The 12642-nt window shown below is 33.0% G+C and overlaps 1 protein-coding gene across 1 annotated transcript in view; it reads right to left on the reverse strand.

Annotated features, from left to right (window-relative positions):
- Window positions 1–12642, reverse strand: part of LOC148945644 (vitellogenin-like) — a 145152-nt gene that overhangs the window by 20140 nt on the left and 112370 nt on the right. The window contains exons 21-23 of the mRNA XM_089098230.1: window positions 4666–4820; window positions 3264–3382; window positions 1549–1700 (exon numbers count right to left, since the gene is read on the reverse strand). Coding sequence (XP_088954356.1) covers window positions 1549–1700; window positions 3264–3382; window positions 4666–4820 — 426 coding nt within the window. The remainder of the gene's footprint in view (window positions 1–1548; window positions 1701–3263; window positions 3383–4665; window positions 4821–12642) is intronic.

A 12642-nucleotide genomic window follows, 5' to 3' on the forward strand; every position in this document is an offset into this window, starting at 1 on the left:
AGTAGTAGTGTATGGCTGTAAAGAACAAACCTAATTTTAATAAAAATAACTAATTATCTGGGGTTTTTTGGGGTTGTATTCAAGATTGCACTTTGGTTAGGCCTAGGCAGAATTTGAACAAAAATCTGAAATTCAATTTGGAATAATAGAGTTTGTGCCACTGAAAGTGATGTTCAGCGTCAAAACTTGTAACACAAAGAAATTATTTTCTACTTGAGAAAACTTTCCCTCATCAAACCTACTCTTTCTGCTGGAGTTTTGTAGGGCTTTAAAAAAACTTCTTTTCAAATTAAACTGACCTTTTGTTTGAGAAGTTGTTTTTAATAAATCACAACAAAACTGAAATGTTAGCAAAAATAGCAGGGATTGAAAACAGAGGTACCCCTCTCAACCATGGAGAAATTTCTGTTCGTTTTAAGCTAGAATGTTGCAAATTACTTTCATTTGAAAACTTTATTTTTTCAATTATCGTTTATTTTGGGAAAGTCATGTACTGACTGTCAATTGAACATTGAAAATCTATAAATTCACATTTTGACTGCCTTAAACTTTCAACACTAACCATTCTTCTTATAATTGGTGTTTTATTTCAACCATTGTTAGTATTGAAATATTTAAATCACGTGATTGCTTAATACAAGTGCTTTGTAAAGTTGTCTTTTTGCACCAACATATTTTAAGTGTCATAACTAAGATCGCAAATAAAATGGAGTTTAATTAGCTTTCAGTCATGATTATACGGGGTTTGCATTAAATGGGTAGAGCAAAAACGAAGAATTTTTCCAAGGTTACACGGCTTGACTAATTGTTGACTATGTTGATATAAGTAGTTCCTTGTTTATCAAAAAATAATCGTCAAATTTATTATTTTGTTTTCATTCAATCACAATGTGGTTTGGAGAGGGGTAAGTCTGCTCTTAGTTTTGGTACCTCTGTTCGTGAAGAAAAAAGAACAACAAAACAACATATTGATTCGTATATTACAAATCATTGTTTGTTAAAATCTCTAAGCTATCAAAATTATTGAATTGTTAAAGGGGAATTTTAACAAACAAAACGGAATCTCAAAGATAAGAAGCCATAGATTATAGTAGTAAGTTTTGACTCAGTGTAAGAAAATATAAATCTTGAATTTTTGTTTATTAAATTTGACTTGTTTCAGCAGTATCTCCTTTTCTTAACTTCACAATACAAAAAAAAATCTAAACAAAATACTTCTTAGTTTTAACTATTACGAAAATGATAGCCTAGCCACTGGGAGGTTGTTATGGAGGTGGTAAAGCCACAAATACTCTTTGGAGTTCCTAATAAATTCAATTTTGTATCACTTTACATTCCAATTATTGTTTTCTTTGTTTAACTTCATTATTCACAGATATTTCGATCTGTTTTAAGCTCTGTTTGTTAAGGCAGATATTTTCGATTCCTTATAGTTTAATATTTGCTCTTTAGTTGCAATAAAAATAGTATGTTTTTAATCTATTCATAGAGAAAGTACAGAAATTAAACATCTAAACATTTTTAACATAAAGAACAAACTATTCTTACCAGGTTTTTGTTGGGTTCCTGCATTACAAGCACTGCAAATTTTGACCTTGAAGAGCAATCAGAGGTAATCAAGTGCGGACAGCTGTCGATTGTGTAATTGTATGTTACACCATCAAACGTATGAACACGGTTTCTTGATACAAAGCATTGAGCTTCAAAACAAAATGTGTTAAATGATTTATAGATTTTGTTTTAAGTGAGCTCACTAAATACCTAAAATTACAATCTCTTTTGTCTGGTTTGTTTATATAGCTGAAGTATTGTGTTCTAATCATAAAAACGGTCGTTTACGAAGAAACGTTATTATTATACGGGATATTAGCAAATTCTTTCAACTCTAATAAAATAACGACTATCTAAGAAAGTGTTGTTTTGACTCTGTCTTTCCCTTAACATATCAATACTACAGACCCTCTACAACCCTAGCACCCTTTCTCTCTACTAGACCAACTCTAAGGCCATGACGAGCCGAAAAAGACAAAATGTCAATTTACGATAAATTTATGATAATTGATATACAAAACTTAATCTTAAGATATCCGAAGCTTAATGGGCCACTAGCCCTGTTAAACTTTAGTTTGGTATGGACTTTGTATGAAATATTATCTAAATTAAAAAGTCAGCAACAATTTGTTTTTCAAATAAAAGTACGGAGCAGGGCTACAACTGAAAGAACATATATTATTCTTTTTATGAGGGAGACTGCCTCCTCCTCAATCAATAACAGCTTTTTTCCCAATTGCTTAAGAGTGAATGCTGTAATACAAGGACCGTTGAAAAAAAAATTAGCTTTTTTAAAGCACAAAAATACTTTATTGTACCGAGTGAGAAGTTGAAAAGGGGGAGGGGCTCTGTTACATAATTTTTTTTTTGATTTTAAAAAGAAAATGTCCTTACTTTTACTTGAAAACATGTCTGTTTTCGTACTAAATATATCTTAGAATGCATGCATTAGAGGGCCAGTGTAATTTTGGATTCATAATGCAGCTTGTAAGGCTGCAAAACTAATATCCTATAATCCCGTGGAAAGAAACACGTAATTGTGAGGGCTAAACCACAAAAAATATACCCAAGGGACTTAATTTAGTTTTGTCAATTGCTCATTTACTTATGAAATAATCATAATTAACATGTATGTCAGAGACATACTCATCTTTCCTACAGTTTCTCATTTCATTTTAAATTACTTGCATTCTCAAATTACATACTAGTTATCAATCTGAGTTAGTTATGGAACTTAATAGCACATTACTTTTGAGCAGACTAGGTAATGTGGCTGATATTAAACTTTTGATTATTTGGATTAGTCTTTTCTTCGGTTTTCATTTATCCATCATTTTTTGTTGTTGTTCATATAACTTACTTGACGATTTTCTGTACTAAAAAATATGTGCTAGAGTCAAACTATTAAGTCAAAACTAAAATACTGTCAATCCAACATTTTTGTTCTGGGAAATTTACATTTTCTACTTACGTTATTTGACTATCTTGGGGATAGACATTACAAAAAAACAATTTATTTATTAGACTTTTGTTTTATAATAGTCACACTTGTCCCGAACATATAAACTTTAGTTTGAAAAAGTAAGAATACCAAAAATAAACTTTATGGTAAAATAGTCTTATTTTTTTCTTTCTTTCATCTCTCAACTATACCTTAATTTAATAACAATCGAAAGTTGGACGTAAATATCTAATAAGGGGAAACAACTTACAATATTCTTTTCTTACACCTAATCTTGAAACCAATTCTGTCAAGCTACGTCTTGGTGTAAAAGGTAAAACCTCTGGATAATAATTTCTGACATTTTCCGTTCTTGTTTCTTCACCAAATCTGTAACGTAATGTCTTTTAAAATTTTATTGAATTAAATATATATATATATATATATATATATATATATATATATATATATATATATATATATATATATATATATATATATATATATATATATATATATATATATATATATATATATATATATATATATATATATATATATATATATATATATATATGTGGTAAAGCTTTCTAATTTAGTTAATTATTAATCTAGTAAAAATATATAAGACGTAAATATGAAGTTTGAAATACCACTTTTTATTAAGATAAAGGAACATATCCTGCTAAGTTCTGTTTAACGGGAAATTCAGAAATTACCACTTCCTAGCGATTACTTGGGAAAGTGTGGTTGATAAAAATGTATAAAAGATACATTTTATCGGAAGGGGGATTCTTATACTAACTTGATGCCGGACTGACCTCTGGTCCGTTGTTTTAAAAATACTTAGGAACTTTGTCTTATCATTGTAAGTGTCTGTATCTTATTATATATTATTGTAGTTTTTGAGACTTGTGGTCTACTTGGGACAGCCAGTCCCAGTAGAAAGAATATATCTGATTATTATTATATGTTAAATGAATAAAATTATTGTATTTTAGACAACCTCTCTACGATCTATTTTTAGCCCCTCGAACATACCCAGTCGGTACGCCTCATTAGTTCGGTCATAGCCTAAGGCACGCTACCAAAGTTTAATTACCTTAGGGCCAGAGTTTATCTCCTCAATAAAGGGAAAATAAAGGCATCTACGACTACAACCCCCAAATACCACAAATAACGCTTCACAAATAACGCTTCACAACATTATATATATATATATATATATATATATATATATATATATATATATATATATATATATATATATATATATATATATATATATATATATATATATATATAACAAATTTACAATTTAATATAATTTAATTTTATATAATCAAATTACACATATAAATTGAATAAGAGTTTTCCTTTGTTTGCGAATTGAACCTTTAAATGTTTTACAATGAGAGACAGCTTTCTTGCTGTTTTCTTGTATGTGTGTGTGTATGCATACATATATATAAATATCAAACAGAGCCTTTGTACAATCAAATCCATTGGCTAAGAATTATGTGTTAACTTAGGTTTTCTTCAGTGCACTTTTACAAAATGATGTTTATCTGTTTATTTTTTTTAATCTAGCCACCAAGTTTCTTTAGATTGATAAAAGTCAAGAGAAAAAAGCTGTTCTTTGTTATTTGTAACGCTAGGAACCATGCACTCACCCTCTTGTGATAGCATCGAAGTTTTTACCATCATGAGTAAATGTAACATTTGAACTAAAACTTCCATCATCTTTAACTTTGTTCATCGTAAAGCGTATTCCAATAAATTCTTTGATCGTTTTCAAAATTTCACTCATATGATAAAGAATGTTATGCTAGAAAAAGAAAAGTAAAACTTGTTATAGAACCAACACCAAAACTTCAAACTGTTACTTATTTATAGACAGTTTATTTAATTATTAACTCAAAAAACCAAGAGTCGGAAAAAGCTTTCCATAAATATGACAGAAAAGCCAATTCAGCGGATCTTTAATACTAATTAGATTAACTGATATTGGAAATACCTTAAAAGCTGGTTGATCTTAAAAAGGTTAAGAACAAGCCTCTATTCTGACGAACAAGTGATCTTCCCACTGAACTGCCATATCCTTGGATTTTCTACTAACATCTTAACAGGTCAATTCTGATCGTTTAATTTCAGAAGAAGCTTATGTATATTTAAAAAATTATCAACGTAGCAATATTAAGGATATTTTACAGTTGCTTTTATTATTAATAAACTCGTGGTATAAGGTATAATTAAAAATATTAATTAAGGCGAGTCTTTTATAGAGATTTTAGATGTCTGACGAACCATATCTGGAAAGATTCAGCAAAGAATCTTTTAGTGACAACTTTCTCAGGAGGATCATTCAAAATCCGAGTGGAACGTCGAACGAATCTGTTCTTTAAATAATCTGTTCTTGGCTTGCTAGTCTTAAATAATGGGCCGAAGCTGTTTGGTTTCCTTTCTTACTTATCGGTTTGATAACTGGGGTTAAATACAAGAAACCTCTAGGTAAGGAACTGAATTAATATACTACTACTACTACTACTAACAACTCATCGCAGCACCAAGCCGCCTGAGGCCAACACAGCTACGCACGCTCCTCCTCCACCCCAATCTATTCAAAGCCTCCCTTTTTACACCCGCCCACGAAGTTCCCATTTGCTTTAAATCTTTCTTTATGACGTCCTCCCAGCCCAGACGGGGACGACCTGCTTTCCGTTTAGCCCTATATGGTTGGCCGAAAAGAACAATCTTCGGCAATCTGTCATCCTTCATCCGCACAACATGCCCTAACCACCTCAACCTTTCTTTCATTATAGACCTAGAAAGCGGTATTGAACCACATTTTTCGTATAGCCTATTGTTTGAAATACGGTCAGTCAGCCGGGTACCCAGTGGCCAGAGCTCTATTATTTGCCTGTGTTTCTTCAATGGTAGTAAATTAATCAATTTTGAGGCAGGGAATTGAATCTCCTTTTAGTGAGGTAAAGCCACTCTGATAATTCTTTACCAGCTCCTAGAAGTGGGATTTTGAAGCTTGATTTTGAATCTTCAATTGTACCGAGCCTGTGATTACCGAGTTTTACAAACTTGTGATGGGCTCTTATCAATTCAAGTTTTCCCTATTTGTTCTTTAGGAGCAGTCATTCCTTGTGTGTCCTTGGTTTTGCTTGTGTGAGAATGTGAGAAAGCCATCATAACCTGACTAAATTGTAAAAATAGCAAAGTATGACTTTTTCAGTAATTATAAAGGAAACGAAGTATTAATTTTCTTTGTGAAAGGAAACAACATTACATTTGAATAAGAATACCTTTGATCCATCAAGGGCCATAAAATGCAAATACCAGACCTCCGTTTCAAACTCAAGGGGTCAATGACAAGAAGCATTACGTGAGTTGTATCACATGACAAAAACAGGATTTTTATAGAGAAAGCGGAAACGAATCTTTTGAACAAAGAACTATTATTAGGATGACATCAAACTGGTCTCTGACCAATGACAGGAAAGAAGAACAAAATAAGAGAGAACTTAAAATAGGGATTCAGGAACGAAAAGAGGTTAGTTTTGCCTCGGAAACACGGTAGTCTTTTTTTGGATCGAACAAAGTGTAAGTGTTTTACTTTGTAATTACGATAAGCTACCACTGTCTGTCTGAAATTCTCATTGGGGATAAAAGTTTTAAGATAAAAGTTAAAATAGGAAGAATACCTCTAAAAGCTTTCTGTCAATCGGAAATAACTTTAATACGTATATAAGAGAAATTTAAGCTTTGAGTATTTCCACCTAGACAAGGCTTGAGCCATTTGGACAAACAGCATTTTTAAGGTTAGAATAAGCCAAATTAAATTTCTTCTCAGAAATTTAAGCTTTGAATAACTGAGGGTTTAAAGAGGAAAGGAAACCTTAACCAAGAAGAGAAAGCTAGGAGAGCCATTTGTGCTTCCCCTTGTCAGCTTAGAGTCCCTTTAGGCTTAGCTTGACTTTATAAAGACCTTATATCCATAAATTGGATTTATCGGCCACTAACATTAATTAACACCACCCCCCCCTTTTGTGCAATCTTTAGACGTTTATACGAAGAAGAACACAGTTCTCGTTTTAATCATTCTTTCATTTCGTTAACCCTGTACTGCATGTTTATACAAAGGTGACCTTAATGTTTAAACAGGTAGGTTTAGGGGAAAAGGGAACAATATTATCAACGTAAGAATTTCCAAACCTTTATGTCCAGATATTTTCAATTAAGCTCTCCCTGCTAATGTTAAAGCTTAATAAAGGTCCAAACAATACACAGCCCTTTCAAGAAATAATAAGAGAATCTCTTGGTTTGGGTTAATGAAATTTGAATTAAAGCAAGTACGGTTATTCTTAGCTTAGCTCAAAAATAGCTTGAACTAAAGGATTTTAATAACCCGGAACTCAAGCCTTGACTAGCTGTTCAAGTTGTAACCCTTTTAAGTAGAAACATTCGTTAGCTTAGGATTAACTTAATCTTTTTCTTTTCGGTAAACATTGTTGGTGGATTGAACAAGTAGATCATTAGACCTTAGACCTAGAAGAGGTTTGGAAATATTCAACATAAACAAAATTAGAATATTTTTATTTTTATCTTCTTTTGTAAATAAAATCAGTTGTCACTGAATTCTGAGTACCGATTTGTTACCTGAGCCTCAGTTTGTATCACGCTACCAAATTTATTAGCCCTGTTAGTAGGGGCAACCTTACAACTGGTCGCAGCGGTACTCAGTTTCGGTACAACTTCTCGCAGCGGTACTCGGGTTCGGTACAACTGGTCGCAGTGGTACTCAGGTTCGGTACAACTGGTCACAGCGGTACTCAAGTGCGGTGCAACTTTCGTTTAAGTGGGGGAGGATTAATTAAATTTATAAAATTTGGTAAAATTTAGTCCTGTTCCTCACAAGAAGGTGTGTGTTCAGTTTTCCAAACCTATCCAAGACAGAAAAGTTTGAAAAAGTGTTCATTAAAGAAAATTTTAACCTTAAAGGGAAGTTCAGACAGCCTTTTATCTTCCTAAGATTCTTTCTTTCTTCTCCTTTTCTTTCTCTTTGCTACAAGTTATAGTGTCCGTATCATCTGTAGCTTTCTTAAATCCTTTTTAACACTAGTGTTATAGTTAAATTATCTTCTAAAGAGTAAGCATACTATTAGCCTTAAGGATTAATTTAAATCAAGGTATTTAGCTAATTCTTACGCAATTTATAAACTAGCTCATTTTAGTAGTTTAAAACAATTTAAAGGTTCAAAACGTTTCCCGCATTAAGCCTTTATAAGGATAGAACAATCTTGAGTTCAAATGAAAACAAAATTAAAGAGTTAGAAATTGCACTACAACAAGCGAAGTCTAGAATAAATGCTCTAGAAGGGCAATATAGAGATGCCACAGTCACAAGTAGGCTTCAAAGCCAATGTGTGGAGCAAGTGCCTCCCATCTTGTTGCAGACATATCCAAATGAAATCCATTCATGGATTACCGTACTTAAGCAAATACAGAGGAGTTTAGAAAAAAATTAAAGTGCTAGTATTAATCACGCTATTTGTTATACAGGGGGAGAACTACGAAGATTCACAACGAGTTTCGACATTCCTTAAATGAAGGAGATGTCAAGATCAACAAGGCATAATTATTCCAGGTATAAATTTAGTGAAAGAAAAAACTCTCGCATAAAATGCTGGACTTGCAGGGGTCCACATAGACAATCGGAATTCAAAAACCTCCAACTTGTATCCGCTGTGGTGAAACAGGCCACAAAGAAAACTATTGTTTAGCTCCAACACCTATACACCAACTCCAAGAAAAATTTTAAGGCGATTTTGCTGAAAGTACTGCGGCCTCCGAGCAATGGCTAGGGAACCACCGGAAGGCACAGGCCCAAATTCCGTAGTTTTGTAGTAGGTTAACCGTTAGGAATAGACTTAGTTTAACTAGGAGTCACAGATATGTCATGACAGGGAGTCATGCACTTCAGAGGGAGGTTGAGAGGACCCCTCTCAAGGATACAAAAATGGGTTGCGTTCACCTCTTAAGGATACAGGAAAGGGTTGCGTCTACCTCTTAAGGTTGCAAGAAAGGGTTGCGTCTACCTCTTAAGGATGCAAGAAACGGTTGCGTCTACCTCTTAAGGAAGCAAATAAAAGGTTTGCATCCATAGGGATTCGAAAAAGGGTTGTATCCCAACGCGCAAAGGCTATATATGTATATACTAGAATCATTAATGACGGATAACACAAAACGAAACAAACGGAGTCTATTATCACTTTGGGGACAAGTAGGATGGGTCGCAGGACTAGCAACGGAAGAAAATATAGAGACAATTCTTCATCAAGTAGATTATTTAACAAAAAAAAAAAAAAAAAAAAAAAATTAAAAGTCAATACACATGTTGGACAGATCTATATCGTTAGTAAGTGACCTCGACAGAGAATTAAGAATGGAAAGGAACAAAAGCTTAGAAATTTTGGAAAGGACCTCCAAGAGAATTATCGAGTATATATCAAAGGATATTAATGAGATAAATTTCCTAAAATTAAAGATAAACAGTATGTATAGGGGACAGATTACAAAGGAAATGGCACCTTTAAATATATCGATAATTAACCTAGAAGGAAACCTCTCCATAGCTGGTGTAAAAAACGAATGGAGCAAAGAATATGAAGATTTAATCTCTATATATTTCCAGAACAACACCAAGACGCAGATTGGCATAGCTGAGCTAAGGAAAATGTCCATTTCCTTAAAGGAGGAACAAGGAAGGAAAACGGCTAGCTATTGGACATTTTTTCTCAATACCTTTAATCTATTTCAATCTTTATTAGGACTAGTCTCTATTGGAATTATATTTAAAACATTGAGAAAAGTGTGGTTAGACTATAGGAAACAAAAGTCTCAAGGATTTCACATAAATGTAGAACAGGAGGAAATTGAACTAAATTGATTCTTAGCAAAGTTATTATTTCATTAAAAAAAATAACTGTACTAAGAATTGTAAGTGGGTGAGTTTGTGAGAATATGGGAAAGCAATCTTAAGCAGACTAAATTGTATAAATAGCAAAGTATGACTTTTTGAGTAGTTATCAAGGAAACGAAGTATTAATTTTCATTGAGTAAGGAAACAACGTTACATTTGAATAAGAATACCTTTGAACCATCAAGGCCATAAAATGCAAATACCGGACCTCCGTTTCAAACTCAAGGGGTCAATGACAAGAAGCATTACGCGACTTGTATCACATGACAAAAACAGGATTTTTATAGAGAAAGCGGAAACGAATCTTTTGAACAAAGAACTATTATTAGGATGACATCAAACTGGTCTCTGACCAATGACAGGAAAGAAGAACAAAATAAGAGAGAACTTAAAATAGGGATTCAGTAACAAAAACACGGTAGTCTTTTTTTGGATCGAACAAAGTGTAAGTGTTTTACTTTGTAATTACGATAAGCTACCACTGTCTGTCTGAAATTCTCCTTGGGGATAAAAGTTTTAAGATAAAAGTTAAAATAGGAAGAAAACCTCTAAAAGCTTTCTGTCACTTGAAATAACTTTAATACGTATATAAGAGAAATTTAAGCTTTGAGTATTTCCACCTAGACAAGGCTTGAGCCATTTGGACAAAACAGCATTTTTTAAGGTTAGAATAAGCCAAATTAAATTTCTTCTCAGAAATTTAAGCTTTGAATAACTGAGGGTTTAAAGAGGAGAGGAAACCTTAACCAAAAAGAGAAAGCTAGGAGAGCCATTTCTGCTTCCCCTTGTCAGCCTAGAGTCCCTTGAGGCTTAGCTTGACTTTATAAAGACCTTATATCCAAAAATTAGAATTACCGGAAACTAACCTTCATTAACACCACCCCCCCCCTTTTGTGCAATCGTAAGACAGTTATACGAAGAGGTACAACGTTCCCTTTTTTAATAATTATTTAATTTAGTTAGACCCGTACGGCATGTTTATAAAAAGGTGACCTTAATGTTTAAACAGGTAGGTTTAGGGGAAAAGGGAACAATATTATCAACGTAAGAATTTCCAAACCTTTATGTCCAGATATTTTCAATTAAGCTTTCCCTGCTAAAGTTAAAGCTTAATAAAGGTCCAAACAATACACAGCCCTTTCAAGAAATAATAAGAGAATCTCTTGGTTTGGGTTAATGAAATTTGAATTAAAGCAAGTACGGTTATTCTTAGCTTAGCTCAAAAATAGCTTGAACTAAAGGATTTTAATAACCCGGAACTCAAGCCTTGACTAGCTGTTCAAGTTGTAACCCTTTTAAGTAGAAACATTCGTTAGCTTAGGATTAACTTAATCTTTTTCTTTTCGGTAAACATTGTTGGTGGATTGAACAAGTAGATCATTAGACCTTAGACCTAGAAGAGGTTTGGAAATATTCAACATAAACAGAATTAGAATATTTTTCTTTTTATCTTCTTTTGTAAATAAAATCAGTTGTCACTGAATTCTGAGTACCGATTTCTTACCCAATGCCTCAGTTTGTGTCACGCTACCAAATTTATTAGCCCTATTAGTAGGGGCAACCTTACACTTGAATAGCCTTTTGCGATGGATATTGAACCAAGGTATGTCCTTTCTAAAAACTTGGATCTGCTTTGATGGAATATAGCTTGAGATACAGTCGAGTATAGCCTATGATTTTTATGGTTGAGAAAAGGAGGTAGGCTCATTTTGCTGAGAAGCAAGTGCCTTGTTGAATTTAGTATTGGTTCTTTGCTGGGTGATGTTTAACATCGAAGCTATGATGTGCTACTTTTAATGCCTTTATCGTATTGCCTATCTTCTGGACATTCTTTTTTTTCAAATCAGTTGGGATTATTCAATTGTTCAAATCAAACATGTCCCCGTAATCGGTATGTGAAACCAGGTAAATGGTCTAAAAGCTCAACATAACAATTCCACTTCATTTTGATTGGGAGTCGGTCAGTCTCAATTCCTAGAAACATTAAAAAAAAAGTTTGTCTAACGATGATAAATTACTAATTAAAAAAAAATTCAAAGTTAATAAAGCCCTTGAGACACCATAAAAAATAGTTTGGAGAATGACGCATGTTTCAAAAGATCAACCCAAAAGAGAACTCAAGCTAATACAGAATTGTGTCTTGTGTTCATTGTTTTTGTCTCTTGTGTATGTAGGCCGGAATTGAACGTTTACTTAAGTGTAATATGCTTGTGCTACCTGTAATTGCTTCAATATCTTACTTGCTATGTGCTTATGCTTGTTTTGTCTTTTCCAGGGTCATCGAATAAGATAAAATGATCAGTTCAAACATGTCTTCTTGCATATCACAAGGCCCCTACATTATTGCTATACATTGTATGGACGTTTGGCATTTTAGTGGCTTGGGATTGTCTGTGAATGAGCTTAGGGTATTTTAAGCTCTCAGCGTTAGTCATGATCCAACAAATTCTCAGGGCCCAATTAGCTCGGCTGTAAATTCTGGTGAAAATTGTTCACAGGATGAGAAGGTAAATGACTAAAATTTTCTAAGGCTGGGAAGGGGAGTTCACTAAAGAAAAGTATTGAAAGAGTTTATATTCTTATGGGCAGTAACTGATACTTTTGTATCTTACTAGAAATCAATGGTTCTGATGAAATTAGAATTCCACAGGAATTTTTT

This window comes from Artemia sp. Qi Xiang Cuo, chromosome 12 (assembly GCF_049724085.1).
Source record: "Artemia sp. Qi Xiang Cuo chromosome 12, ASM4972408v1, whole genome shotgun sequence".
Classification (NCBI taxonomy): domain Eukaryota; kingdom Metazoa; phylum Arthropoda; class Branchiopoda; order Anostraca; family Artemiidae; genus Artemia; species Artemia sp. Qi Xiang Cuo.